This window comes from Onychostruthus taczanowskii, unplaced genomic scaffold (genome assembly GCF_017590055.1).
Source record: "Onychostruthus taczanowskii isolate IOZ18803 unplaced genomic scaffold, ASM1759005v1 scaffold1, whole genome shotgun sequence".
Lineage (NCBI taxonomy): Eukaryota > Metazoa > Chordata > Aves > Passeriformes > Passeridae > Onychostruthus > Onychostruthus taczanowskii.
The window spans coordinates 3,698,887-3,714,050 of record NW_024496525.1 but is presented as its reverse complement, the minus strand read 5'-3'; the positions used below and the strand labels follow the sequence as shown (position 1 = coordinate 3,714,050).

Sequence of the window (15,164 nt, the reverse complement as noted above, 5' to 3'; positions counted from 1 at the left end):
GTCATTTTGAACGTGATGGAACATTTTGAAGCTGCTGCTGTCTAAAGCCTGATTGCCTGCATTCCAGCACACAACACATTCTGATGCACAAGTGTATCCTAAGTTGCAAGGAGGCTTCTTGAGCATTTTTTTTCCACTTACATTTTCTTATTTTGTAGCCATGATATTTTATTAAAAATCCTTTCCTAGGATTTTTCCGCTCCTGAGAAGCTGAGGAGCCTCAGGAGAGAAATGTAAACAATAACTGTCTGCTGCTGTGGAATGCAACAGGTGCATCTTCCATTGGTCCATGTGGATTGTTTTCAATTGATGGCCAATCACAGCCACCTGTGCCAAGGCTGTGAGCAGTCACAGGATTTTGTTATGCATTCTATTCTATTCTTGTTCTTTGTAGCCTTCTGATCTTTCAGTTTTCTCTGTTCTTTTAGTATAGTTTTTATGTAGCATTTTAGTATAATGTATAACATAATAAATCAGCCTTCTGAAATGGAGTCAAGCCTTGTGTCTCCACACACAGAGAGTACACCGCAACATGAACATTTTTTAGTCAAGTAAATTAGTTACATGAAAACATTATGAAGGAACAAGGGTTTTAAGCCCCTGAAAGTTAGAACTCTCATCTTAGTGGAGAAGTTGATAATGGAAACATTATGCTCAGAGCACATTACAAGGTCTCATTAATTGCTTTCTGGATTCCACTAGCTAACCAAAGCAACCTGAACCATACACAGAGCACAAGCCTTTACATGAGAGTGTGAAAAATGTGTATTTTATGATTGGCTTTTCACAAGTATTAAAATGAATATTGTATGTGTTATGTTAGAAAGTTATGCTGTATTCATTTTCTTAAGTATTAAATTAACTATTAAATACAGTTTTAGGTTATAACAATGTTAAAATAGAAACTATGCTATGTAAGATATTTGGTTAAGAAAGGACTCTCACCAGATAGAAGCCAAAGGACACCTAAATCTTCCAGAGAAAGGGAATTTATTGCTCCCTTATCAGCAGAAACTGACTAACTTCTTCCCACCTGACTCAGACAGGAGATGGCATGAAGATTAAGAGGAAGAAGTTGACAGTGAGCAGACAGAATCCTGTGTTTGAATGGAATTTATGCATCACGTATGAGATGTATGAATGTGCAACAGGCGATTGTTTTTAAGGGTTAATCCTCTGTTAACTGAGGTCCTTTTTCGGGCTTGTGTTGCCCAGAAAAATGTACCTGGACGTCCGTATCTCTTTGTTTTTGTGTCATATTGTTCTAATCTCAATTATTCAAATTTTATTACTCTAATTATATTACTTTTTTATTACCATTTTATTACTATTAAACTTTTTAAATTTGTAAAAACAAATGACTGGCATTTTTCACAAGAGGAACAGTATTTACAATGAAGTCTTAGATCCTTGTTTGTTCTAACACCCAGATAGGCCTCTACGTTTGCCAAGAGCATGAGCCTTTTTCTTTTTTCTCTCTTGCTCAAGTGTCTCACGCCTTTCGTCCCTGGAGGAAAAAAAAAGAGACTATGTCAAGTTTTAAAGGTAGAGACACTAGCAACCAAAGGAATCTGAAGCTGACCACAGCCCAACACAAGTTTAATCAGTGTGCTGCCTTTGCCATAGGCAGAGATAAGAGTACCATTATGGACTGAACCCAAACATTCAGGCAAATACATCTGCTGAGACATGCAGGTTTAACACCTGAGGTAACAGCATGTCAATACTGACAGCTTCTTCCAAGATGAAGGTAAGTCTCTAAACTCTGGAACTGATATTGTTCATGGAAAAAAAGTCTTAACAAATTCAGAGCAGCCTTTTGTTGGCCTTCTTGAAATTAAGTAGTCATTGGAAGGAAAAATGGCGTTAATACAAAAGTATTCTTTCCTAAACTACATTTAAATCCTAAGAAGAAGAATGAATCATCATACTATTTTAAGTAACACTATCTATAAAAAGATGAGTAGTGTACTAACCTTGTCTGGAGATGTGGCTGTTTGTAATCTTTCCTATGTGAACAGACACCACCAGACCTACTGGGAACAGCATTTTCTTTAAATTCTCCCCACGGCTTCAGTCGTCCTACAGTTTAGGAGCAAAAAGAGAGACTAGTTTAATAGTTCAGTAACTAATTGTGTGCTTAACTTCTTATCATGAATTCATCCTAGCTAGCCTGTTTCTTACTGATTGTTTTGAAGATGTAATGCCTCTTTAACCTGTATTGTCAGTTTCACCAGCCCATTCCCTACAAGTAGTTCTTCTGTAAGTAGAAACAGATGACTATACTTAGAAGTAACACACACCATGGAAAGTTCAGCTCCTCACACGAGATTAAAAAAACCCACCTCATTGTGTAAGGAATGTATTTCCTGTACATGCACCTATTCAGCGGAATGCAAGGATATTGATTTTGGTATTTATGGGCTTTTGGTCATGAAATCTTAATCTTCATTAGGGAGGCTCTTGAAGCATATATTATGAAGAAACTTATCGTCAGACTATGTGGGAACCCAGGGAAAAAGGAAAAGGGACAGGAAAAGAGACTGTAACTTTGTCCTCACTGTTTGTATCAAAGTGCCCCTTACAAGCAGCTGAGTGTGAGGGCTGTGACCAACGCAGGCCGCACGGGGTCACAGTGAGGGCTGTGACCAACGCAGGCCGCACGGGGTCACAGTGAGGGCTGTGACCAACGCAGGCCGCACAGGGTCACAGTGAGGGCTGTGACCAACGCAGGCCGCACGGGGTCACAGTGACGGCTCTGACCAACGCAGGCCGCACGGGGTCACAGTGAGGGCTCTGACCAACGCAGGCCGCACGGGGTCACAGTGAGGGCTCTGACCAACGCAGGCCGCACACAGTGAGGGCTGTGACCAACGCAGGCCGTATGGGGTCACAGTGAGGGCTGTGACCAACGCAGGCCGCACGGGGTCACAGTACCTTTGTGTGGCTGATACCGAAGTGGCCGCGAGAGGCTTGCTTTGAGATCAAATGTCTTCTTTCCACTTGTGGGTTCTGCAGGTTGAACTCCAAACTTGAAGGGGGTAAGGACTACAAAAGGCATCGAGATACCATAGTTAGAATAGCGAGAGCATCGATGTACACAGAAAGACCACACCACGATTGTCAAGACCAAAGGGCCATTAAATGCTCCTGCTGCTACTTCTAAAGACAGAATTGCACAAACAATGTAATTCTCACTTGAAATAGGGAGGGACAAAAGTTGCAGAGTACTTGCCCTTTAGCTATGATTACACTATGGAAGAACACATACAGCTCCATGTGTTTTTCTAGTCCTTCAAGGGAAATTGTGTTTTTTCTGTGCCTATTTGGAACCAAGTGGTTTTTCATGTTAAAGAAGAATTATTTTGGAACAGGTCAGCTTCAAATCATTGTGGAACTTTTCTTGCCCCTTGAAAACATCAGTACTATTATACAGCAAACCAGGAAGCTCTGGGTTTTTGACCTGTGCAAACATCCCTGTGATGCTAAGGGTGTCAATGGCTGGATAGCAGCACTGTGCTGCTGCAGAGATTGTTACTAATCAGAAGACTTCTGATTTTTCTTAATTTTAGTTCCTGAGTTATCAGGGTGCTGAGGCTGATAACAGCTTGTCCATCAGCTAGAAGCCTGATGCATGCTAACCCTACAAGGATAAAAAGGTGTCAGGAATTCCTTTCTGTGCAGATGAGGTGTCCCTGTGTCTGCTATATGAATCTTTCACTATGTAGTCCCTGAAGGTCTAGAAGACTTTCTATCCTCTTTTCTGTAGGTAACTACATACCATATTTTTAAGTTGTGGCACCTAAACATTTTATTCAAAGCACTGGAAATCACAAGCAGCAAAGAAACTAGTGCCATTTCTGAAGAACCAGTCATAAATTAGAGAATTAAATTAAAACCGGGGTCTACATGACATTTGGTAGTTAAAAACTTGTATAGTAATTCAGTAAGACGAAAGTCTTGATTTGAAAGAGCCAAATATTCACCATCCACCTTACCCTTTGATGCAGTCAGATCATTATTTTTTGCATTTCCCTTACTGTTCTTCTGACTTATTAGTTTGCAGCTCTTTTGAGTGTCAGGTGTGCAGATCTCCTCCATGTATGGAGACATTCTAGATGGAGTCTTGAGAAGAGAGCGTTTGTGCTCATTATCTTTTGTGGCTTCTGAGAATCTGAAAGATTTTAGAAATATGAAGACAAATTTAGTCACCTACAAGGAATGTAAGCAATGTACCAGAATATAGAAGGTTCTGCCTTCTATATTATTTATTATTAATTTATTACAGATTTACTGTGTGAAAGATGTTCACAGCTCATACAAAAACCGTACTAAAATACCTTGCTGGCATAACACTAAGTTTGGAGCCAGTGTCAATAGCAGTAAGTACTATCAGAAAATACAAAGAACTGACTTTCTTGTTATTTTGAAAAGCAAATATACTTAGGTGCAATAAGCTAGTAGATTTATTCACCAACAGATATGATTTACTTTAGACCTGGATTCTGTAGTAAAGCATTGCATATTTCTTTAGTTTTAAAATTCATATTAAGCAAAACTGAAGGACAACTAACAGAATGCTGGACCTCAAAGACCTACAAGAGGAAGAAGCTGAAGGTTTTGAAACACACAAGTTACCTGCATACCAAGACACACACATTCCATACCTATTCCAAATGTGTATATGCACATTCTTAATGAACACCTATGATTACCCATATACGTGTACATGCATAAAGTTCAAAGTCTTGCAAAAACGCATGAGAATAAGCCATGAGCTTGCAAGACTTAGAAAGACAAGGAGTAAATGTTGAAGAAAGCTGTTTTTGTGGGCGAGCAAGTTTATGATGAAGTACAGCGTGCAAGGTCCACCACAGTGCAACTTTGAATGAATGGAATTTTGGAAGCAAATTCTGCATGTAACGTTTTGGTTCACATATTGCTAGGAATCAGTTAGGGCCGCAGTGAAGACAACCAAGCTCATCCAAGAGGACACTAGAGGCAGAGTATCTTTTACATTTGCTATCTATTGAAGTCAAAAAGACATTTAAACTAAAAACAAAGCCATTAAGTTTGTAATCTTGATTTTGACCTGTGAACAGCAGAAGACCTGCATTCCAAAGTCACATAATTATATACTATCAGACACCAATATGAGAAGTTGCATTACCTAATTTAAAAACAACAATCCCACATACACTTTAGTCAGGGACAAAAAAAAAGCCCCAGCAGCCATGATCTTGGAATGCAGAAATGGAAAAATGAAGGTCGCCAGCGACAGTAACACAGCCGAAGCCTGTGAACAACCATGTATTGTTAGCAAAGGGAGAAGGTCTAATCAGAACTTCAGCCACTGTGGAAGGCTTAGGAAACTGATTAGAGTCAAGATTAGTATAATAGTTAGAAATCAACAAAGAAATAGTGGAAATAAAGGCTTTCATTAGAAATCCAAGCAAAAAGAACATTTATCAATAGGACACTGTAAGGACCATCCTTTCAATTCCTTCTTTTAAAATGTTTCTTGATCAAGACTTTAGAAAAATTATTAAGAAGCAAATAAAACATACTGATAGATAACAGAAGTTCGTGAAGTATTAACACTAAGAGAGAATTAGATTACTGTGGAGGAATGATGACATACACATGATGGTCTAAAAGGAAATGAGACGAGGTATAATAGCATTGAGTAAGAGTTCATCCATTAGCAATTCCTCACGACTTCTGGTGTCAGCTCCCATCTGCTAGAAATGGTCTGCCTATAGTAGTCAATCACAAGAGTACCCCTGCTGTGACACTGTGCCACTGAAGGAGAGGGGAAGTAGAGGACAAAAGGAAGAAAGCACCTAAAAACCATTGCAAGACTCACCTGGAATACTGAAAAGAGTTTTGATTTTAAAATTTACAGAAAAATTAATTAGGATAAACAGAAACTATTAGGCTGCCTGGCAAAATAGAAAACCGAACACAGTAGTAGAAGAAAAATAATTTGCTTGATTTTGCATCACTTGGCTTTAGAAAAATAAAGCCAGGATCTGAGATTCTTCTAACAGACATAAAAATGAAGAATGAAGACAGTAACAGCACAGTGAGGCTTAAACCACCCACAAAGCCAGGCTGAAAGTTAGTAATCAGAATTAGTCTTGCATAGTTCAGGTTTGGAAGAGAAATAATGTAGTAAAATCATAGTCAGTGTTGATTATTTCATGTGTATCACACCAAATGGCTTGCTGGTAGTTTTGGTTTGTACTTTTTACCTGACATTCATTTTGGATGTTGAAAGTACAGAAGGATGAAATGAAGACTTCTGGGATAAAATGCTCCGATGAGCAGCGTTCAGAGAATTGTGTGGTGAGCGCCACAGGTTACAAGGAGTGCTGGTGGTGGAGAACCTGCCTCTTTCTGGATTTGGGCTCAATGAAAATCTTTTGCCACTGGCTTGTTTCTAGGGAAAAGCAAATTCTGAGTTACCAGACTGTTGAAAATTTATCTACAAAGCGGCCAAGAAGTAGGGAAAACACACAGTGAATCTAAAGCATATGGCCTCTTCAGTTTTCTCCCTTTTTTTCCTCTTTAAAAGCATATTTTAAACGTAATTATTTTTATTATTAAATTGACCTGACAACACATATCTTCAAATACAGAGTGTCTTTTTCTGATGCTCTTAAGGGATTTGATTTTCTGGTCAGCACCTGGAAACAGTAATTTGTCTGAAGTATACATTGATACAATATATGCCATTAAAAAAATAAATGTAGTGTTCAGGAGTTTTATTCATTATTGCTGTTTGTTAGGGACAGTATTAGAGTAACCAGCCTGTTGTGATAAGACACAAAATGATGACACAGACACTGCTGCTCTCGAGGGGAACAAAAACGAAGGACTTTATTTTCTGACTCCAACATTTATAGTTTTCTAAAGGTGACAGTGGATTGGAGGGTGACAGTGCCACCTCTCCAATGCCACTGGACAGACCAAGGGTCCATCAATTCTCTCCACCTCCATGAAAGAATACAAAACATAGGTTATTTACAGAACTGTGTGTGAGAAAGTTTGTTGAAAGAATGTAAACATCAGAAGGCTTAACAAAGTCTTACAAAATCAGGGCGACATCCAACGTGAACAATTCCATGGCCATATTCACTCACACATTCATTGATAAGTTACTGTCGCTTTTTTAGGCTCTACTGCACTTTGTGAGAGGCCCTGTTAGCAGCTTTCACCCATGTGAGGATGAAATACAAGAACTGAGAACAACACATATTGAATGTATTTTTAAGGAGAATCATATGCAGCCACGGGATGATAGTTCAGGTACAAAAGAGAAAATATTTAATTCCTGCTCCTTGAAAAATAACCTATCCCCTTGGTTAAATTTTGCAGCAAGGTTAGTAATCTTGATTTTTTCAGACAGTTGTAAACAAAAGATCCAGGAGATCTTTCACAAAAGTAATTGTGACGATTATTTTTACTCAAAAACAAGTTAGTTGTTGGTTTCTACAGCTGTACACTGTTAACACATAAAACTTTGTATTGTTTCATAAGTAATATACAAATAACTATATATATTGGTTATAATATTCCACTGCATGTTCACATGACCAGTTACTTACTGATCTAAAGAGACCTGGTAGGACTTTTACAGAAAGGCCCTGGAAATAACTGAATATGCCAACAATGGGTATCTTTGTGTGTTATCTCTTACCTTGACTGTACTGAAACTTTCGTTCAGTTTTTTTTTTCTCTCAACGTAGTCAGCAATAGATTCCATTTTCTTGAACTGAGCCTCATGCAACTTTTTAAAGTCTAAGAAGTTCAAAAATAAGAACATTCACAGATACATTATGGTTCTAAGGGAGTTTAGTATACAATAGGAGAATTTTGTGACACCCATGGTCATGACCTCAAAGGGGGCAACGCGTCCCTCTAATTAAAGGTTGTAGACACAGCTGACCAAACAGGACCAAAAGAATCTATTCACATGGCCCACTACCTGGTAATCTGAAGGATTATAGAATCATGGTTTGGGTTGGAAGAGACCTTTAAAGATCATCCAACCCAACCCCCAAATTCTGCAGTTAAAGAAAACAACAAATAGTTCTACATTTGAGATGATTTAACACATTTTAAGAAGTAATGAACATGAACTAATGTATAGTAGTACAGCACAACCATAGTATTTATAAAGTGAAAACTAAACAAGCAGGAATAGTAGCATGTATGTGTTCCTGTTCTTTGAAAATTATTAATAAAAGTATTGTATGGAGAAGTCACCAAAATGTTCAATAAACCAGTTTTTTTAACATACATGCCAGTCATTTACTACTATGAATTTACAAGCTGGAATATGTACCTTGAAATGTAACGTTTGGGAAAATTTTTGGCTTGCTTTTTAAAGAAAGGAAATTCTTTTATTTGAGCAGGAATAGAAACCTGAGTTGTAAAAACCTAAGTCAAGTCTCCCTTTATACAGAGAACACACATCTCTTCCTAAAGATGGCAGGTTGTCTTACTTGGTGTCGTAGCTGTCACTCTTGCAGACCTCAGTGCACGGCCCACACGTACAGGGATCTTCCCTCCTGCAGGACGGGCATTACCTGGTACAGCAAGATTAGACAAAATCATTACGACTCCTGGAGGATTTAAAGTAATCACAGTAGTGTCAAATATTGTTCCAGTGTGTGTTTCAAGACATACTTTCTCTTCAAAGTGGATTTAGGCTTTGAGAAATAAAACCAGCTGGCATAGGTATGTTCTAAGACTCTCAAAAGTGCTTTAATTGGTTTGTCATTAATAATACATCTTGACAAAGCACAAGCCCAGCACGAATCCTAAAGTCATATTAGGTTAGTATATGATGATAGTAGAATATTTTTCAGGGAAAGTTTACAAGAGAACTGTGCTTGTGGTGAACAAAAACTTTAAATTCACAGGCTTTGATCTGTGTTTTTTAAATGTTGACACTAAAGAAAAAATACTTTTTGACCAAGTTTTCTGCCACTGCCTTAGTTACATACAGAGTCCAAGTTATTTTTATCGTCTCTGTTCTCAGGTGTAGTAACACACTCACATTCACATTTTAATGATTCATTTTCTTAAGAAAAAAAAAAATCAGGTAACAACCTTACATCAAGTTCAGCATTTGCATATCAACAGCAAATATTTGCATTTCTGGTCATTCACATCCCCTCAAAAGTAAACTTAGATAACCACAATATATTGAAAGAAATCCTTACTGGCAACAAATAACGGTGTGCAGTTAAAAAAAAAAACTTGTTGATATTAACTGCAGAGTTGTTACTACAGCTACAGGAAGAGAGGAGCACTGTACCAACTGTCAGGATGAGTGATGCCCCCAAGCATCCCCCACATATCCTATTGCTTTTGTTTTTGAAAACAACAACCTTCACAGAAAACCCCACATTTTTGAGTTAGTTCAAAATTATTAGTGGTCTCCCACAAGATTGTCCTTGTAAATTCTATGGAACAACAAAAATATCCATAATAAACTTACAGACTACATACACTGAGCCTAATAGAGCAAATGCAGAAGTGCATCTTGACAGACCCTTCAATATCAAGAAATTATCAGATTAGGTAGACAAACTCATTGCTTCTTCTCAGCTGCATACACAAAGCAGTGGGGGATAAATTAATTCATATTTTCAGTGGCATTGTGTTTGAAGGACTAAAAACCAGATGAAAAAGTGATCCAGTGGAACACATTCAGATACTCTTGGGTAGTTCAAACAAATGCTAAAGGATTCTATATTTTCTGCTAATTTTACTCCTGGAAAGCAAAAGATACAACTGTTCACCTTTGGAAAAAGATAAATGAACCATAACGAAGCAAGTCCTCCCTTTCTTGCCACCTCCTGGAGGCCAAACAACACCTCAAGGGTATTCCTTTTGGAAGCATAAAACTCAAATACACTCAGCCCTCTGAAAACTCCTTCACTAAAAGCAAGAGACTGAAGACAAAGCCAGTAAAATTCCTATGCTGCAGAATTTGTGGATTTGTGTTACAACCTTAAACAAGTAACACAAACCAGACCAATTTTCTTCAAGTATCCACAAAACAAGGTACTGATCAACAGGTGTGCCACAAAAATGGTACGAAGACAGAATAACCAAAAGATAATTTTATTGTAAGTAGCACAAATTAAAGTTACTTTGATCCTGTGGGAACTCAACATACCACTCCGGATGTCCAGAGTCACCGAGAGAACCCTTGAGGGGCTCGGTGGCCTTGGAATGTTGCCAAAAGTGTCTGGTGCCTTGACTTTGATCCTTTTAGAGATGAGTCATCTATGCATGAGGAAATGAGAAACCTTAGGGTTTGAATGGTGTATTTACAGGGTGAAATAGAGATTTTAGAATTTTGGTACAGGGGGGTCATGGAGACAAGATGGAGGATTCAGGGTGTGGTCCCAGGTTCTTATTTCTTCATCATGTCTTCCATTTTCTATGATGATGTTGGCACTTGTGGATTGGTTCATGGTAAAAAATGCATTTGTTAATAAGGGTGAAAAGTATTGGGAATTAAAGGTAAATATGTTAGACGTATAAAAGACACAGCTGCCCGTGGGCGGGGGAGAGTGCACTGGGCTGCCTTGCTGAACAGCCCTCGGCTGGGCAGACAGAAAATATTGTAGATAAGAAATAATAAACAAGATCGAAGACCAAAAATTCAAGAGTCCAGACTCGTCCTTCGAGCACGGCCTGCCCAGAACCACCTTCCTGTATCGGGGCAGAGACAAATAACAGCGCACCCCGACAGATCCAGTTTTGTACTTACGTTGTTCTCCCCTGCCTTTAGTAGAAGTCTTCTCTGCTTGTTTCTTCTGGCCAGCACCCATCCTTGGATTCTCAACAGCTCTCTCTTCAGTTATCTCCATTTTTTTTCGTGGTATCTTCTCTCGCTTTTTGTGCTCACCCTGAGGCACTTCATTTTCTTTCATTTCAGAACGCACCTACAGTTTAAACATCTTTTGTTTAACCAGTTTGTTCCAACTGGATATAAAGCAAAGCTGTTCTGAGAACAGTGGGCCGTGGATCAGATTGCCCAGAGAGGTGCACAGCCTTCATCCTCAAGGGTTTTCAGCATCAGGTTGGATAAAGTCCAAAGCACTGGGCTCTAACCTCCTAGCTGAGTCCGCTTTGATTGAGAGATTGAGCCAGAGATTTTTTCAAGTCCAAACTGAATTAACCTGCGCAATACTTACCCTATTACTTCAAAAACTTAAGATATAAAGCTTTGACCTACATAGCTCTCACATTTAAGTATAAAATACACTAAAAGACTAGCACTCCTCATTTTCCTTATTTCCTTCCTCTGCCGCAGTAAAAGTCTTTCAGACAGTTCCTAATTTATCTACTTCCTTGTAACTCAAAAAAAAGTCAACCTCCATCTTACCTTATAACTTTCACTCCCTAAGTCACACAACCCTCACAATAAAAAAAGTTATGAGGTTTAGGCAATTGTGCAACTTCTGATAATTTTTCTGTATCAAAATAGTGATAACAGCCTTATTTTAGGTAAATTCTGAAACTAGTCTAAGATTCAAAATACTACAATGAACTAGTGAAAGCAGCCTTACACTCAGATAAAGTGTTTGGAATTGTATATTTCTGAGAGGAATTTATTTTCTTGAATCAGTGACTAGAAGTAATGTCTGTCTATCATGGGAAAGTGTAGCCATGATATTATGAAAATCCTTTGCTGGGATTTTTCCTCTCCTGAGAAGCTGAGGAGCCTCAGGAGAGAAATGTAAACAATTACTATCTGCTGCTGTGGAATGCAACAGGTGCATCTGTGATTGGTCCATGTGGATTGTTTTCCATTGATGACCAATCACAGCCACCTGTGCCAAGGCTGTGAGCAGTCACAGGATTTTTGTTATTCTATTCTATTCTTGTTGTAACCTTCTAATCTCTGTTCTTTTAGTATAGTCTTAATGTAGCATTTTAATATAATATTTAACATAATAAATCAGCTTTCTAAAATGGAGTCAAGCCTCGTGTCTCAACACGCGGAGAGTCCACAACAGGAAAGTGCATAAATGGCCAAAAGTCAGTGCTACAAAATACAAAAGACCAGTACCAGAATGCTTGAATATCAATTTCTGTACATGTCTATATACACACAAACACAGCCCGTCTATAAATGGTGATTGAAAAGAAATCAAGTGTGCTTAAATTATGCTCAGAGGGAGGACAGAACACAAAAGCATGCAAAGCAAATCACCTGTTTCTCATCAGAAAGCACTGGGTTTTCTTCACTGCTATTAGTTTCCTCACGGGAGTTCCTCTTTTTTCTGGTTATCTTCTTATCCTTACCATTTCTTTTTGTAATGAAACACACTGAATCAGACAAAATTTCCTCCTGATTGCTCAGTTCATCTGATTTAATAGAAGCAGATGCACTCTTTACAGGACCCTGCAGCAGAAAAATACTATAACTGGAAGATATCTGACACAAATAGGAATTAAATACTCCAGACCAGTTTCAATTTTATTATTTAAAAAAGTATTTAACACTGAGGATAAACAGTAGCATGCCATGTAGCAGCACAGTAATCAAGAAACCGGCACTATCTAGATTCCCCTAAGCAGCAAAGCTCATTGTTTGGAGACTTTAAATACAATTCCTATTATTGCTTTATCATATTTCATTTTAATAAGATTATAAAAGCCTAGTATTTGATATTTGAAATCCAACTTGCATGATGCCATGACCCTCCCATATTTGTATATTTGTGGAATACTTTTCACCAGTAAAGGGCTCCTTTCCTGCTCGTAAAAATTTTTTAAAAGACTCCAAGGTTTACCAGTTCCTCAAGACTTCAAAGAAGATTGTTAAGGGATACACTTAAAGGGAGGATGTATTTTAGAAAAAGGAGATAACAAATTACTTTAATCAAAAACATTGCCACACTCAACAAAATATTCTGCTTACAGAAAACTTTTTAAAAAGGTAAGAAAACAAAACACTAAGAGGCAAATAAAGGAAGTAGCAAAACTGTATTGCTTTCATTATAAGTGGAAGTAAATTGCAGTAGATGCAAAATACTTTCCAACTAGTACCTAGTCCCCTTCATTTATGCATGCAAAATGAATAAAATATTTTTATATTTGGTACCGAATAGTGTCTGGAGCCAAACAAGGAAGAATTAAGGTTTGTTCAGTGGAAATTAAATGTTATTGTTCACAGAGAATAGGTTTGTAGTGATGCTAAAAAATACATTGTTAATTTTGGCAGCTGAAAGGAAATCAGCTTTCAGTCATAGAGGCTGCCTCAAAACTAACATTAGCATATCTATTTCTATCAGTATATAAGTACTTTAAATGAAGGGCACAAAGAAGAAAAAGGTATTTCTATTACAGTTCCCACTGTGGTCAAAATCACCCTTCAGCACATGCCCTGCTCTATGGGTTACAAGTTAAGGTTCGCATTTCTTTAAAACAACGTCTTATTATTATTTGTATATGTTACCATATTTTCACTTTCTCCATTTGTCCTTTCAAAGTGTTGCTTCAATGATTCCAATAACTTGTCTGCCTGAAGAGAAATCAAAACAACACGTGAACCAAACAGTCCATTAAGGCACGGAAGAGCTGCCCAGCCCACCCCGCATGCTGCGAACAGATCCAGCAAACGAGCAGGACGTTTCCCGAATCCAGCAGCGTGAGGCACAGCGGGGACTCGCTCGATTCAGTCAGAGACAGTGCCTAAGGCCACAGATGAATCTGCAGCATATTCTCCAAGGAGGCACAAAGGCAAATTTCCTTGACTAGGTTTCTTCTGCTCTATTTTCCAGGAGTTTAATTGGTCGAGAAAGGAGACAAACTGTTTTAAGCCCCACAGTTGAACCTGAATTAAAATCGTGTCAAATTTCTGCAATTGCTCCTGTCTTGCCCACGCTACACACAAAGCATTATTTTCATCCCTCGCATACATTCAGCAGTAATAGTAATAAAATAACAATGAAAACAAGTAACACAAACTCAACACCATTGATAATTCAGGCTACGAAGGACACTTAAACACGTAAGTTTACACAATCAATGTTAAAAACAATCAATGTACCCCAAAACTAACATTGTCAGAAAAACTCGCAGTCCTGCGAGGCCAGGGAGCTGCCTTGCCCACCCAAGAAGTTTCTTTCAAGGCTTGATGGCTCCTGCCCCTGCAGCCGGAGGAGCCCGGCCGCGCCTCACACGCACCCGCAGCTCCAGCGGGACCCGGGGCCGCCGAACGCGCCCTCCCTCTCCCCCCTCAAGGCACTCCCTTGTCACTGCTCCTCCCGCTCCGAGCCATAAGAAAAGAACAAGCCAAGCCAAGCCAAACAAACACACACGGCTACGCGCGCCGCCGCCGAACGGCGCGGGGACACCGGCGTGGGGGAACAGCCGGGCCAGCGGAGGAGGGGGCAGCCGCCCCTTCTCGATGCCCGCGGGACACCGGAGCCCCGCTCTCCCCCTCCCCGAGTGCTTGCCCGCGCCCCGGACGGCAGCACAGCCCCCGGGGCGCCCCAGCGCGAAGCCACCGCCGCACCCGCGGGCGGTGCCGCTGCCGGCGCCGCTCCAGGCCCGGGAGGGTGAGCCCCGGGAGGCTGGGAATGCGTTCTCGCCACGGGGCACGGGGGCACCCCAGAACCCGGAGCACCGTGGGCATTGTCCCCTCGCAGCCGCCCCCGCCTCACCCGCAGGTTTGCCCTCAGCCCGGCGGCCTTGGCGATGCGCTGGAGCTCAGCGTATTTCAGCGCCTCCAGGGGCTTCAGCGAAGCGAACGCCATGACAGCAGCTCCGAGCGGCCGGCCCTGCCCGCCGCGCGCCAACCGACACCGCTCGCGCGCAACCGACACAGCTCGCACCGCCCCCGCCGTTCGAACTGGCCCGCTGCGCCAGGCCATTGGCTGGGCTACAGAAGGGGCGTGGCCTAGGGGGGCGGAGCGCGGGAGTCGCCAATGGCGGAGCGGCCCGCCGTGCGTGCTTATTTTCAAGCGCGATGAGGCGTTCCCGGCAGAGAAAGGCGCGCGCGGTGCGGCCCGCTACCCAATAGCCGCGGGCGGCGACGATTGACGCGCCCGCTGACCAATGGTAACGCAGAGATGCGAGCCACGCTCCAATCGCGATACTCGGGGGGCGGGCCCCGCGCCCGAACG

The 15,164-nt window shown here is 40.5% G+C and overlaps 1 protein-coding gene across 2 annotated transcripts; it reads right to left on the bottom strand.

Annotated features, from left to right (window-relative positions):
- Window positions 1-1,097: 1,097 nt before the first annotated feature.
- Window positions 1,098-15,023, bottom strand: NUSAP1 (nucleolar and spindle associated protein 1). Of its 2 annotated transcripts, none has more exons than XM_041401770.1 (11): window positions 14,703-15,023; window positions 13,493-13,558; window positions 12,245-12,436; window positions 10,796-10,970; window positions 8,511-8,594; window positions 7,703-7,803; window positions 6,255-6,442; window positions 3,999-4,174; window positions 2,938-3,048; window positions 1,977-2,082; window positions 1,098-1,507 (listed from the first exon to the last, which is right to left on the bottom strand). In XM_041401770.1, the coding sequence occupies exons 1-11, from the start codon at window positions 14,910-14,912 to the stop codon at window positions 1,420-1,422; spliced, it is 1,497 nt and encodes a 498-aa protein (XP_041257704.1). In that variant the 5' UTR covers window positions 14,913-15,023; the 3' UTR covers window positions 1,098-1,419. The 2 variants fall into 2 exon arrangements, with proteins under 2 accessions (XP_041257704.1, XP_041257713.1); XM_041401779.1 differs by having other exon boundaries at window positions 14,099-14,842.
- Window positions 15,024-15,164: the final 141 nt, after the last annotated feature.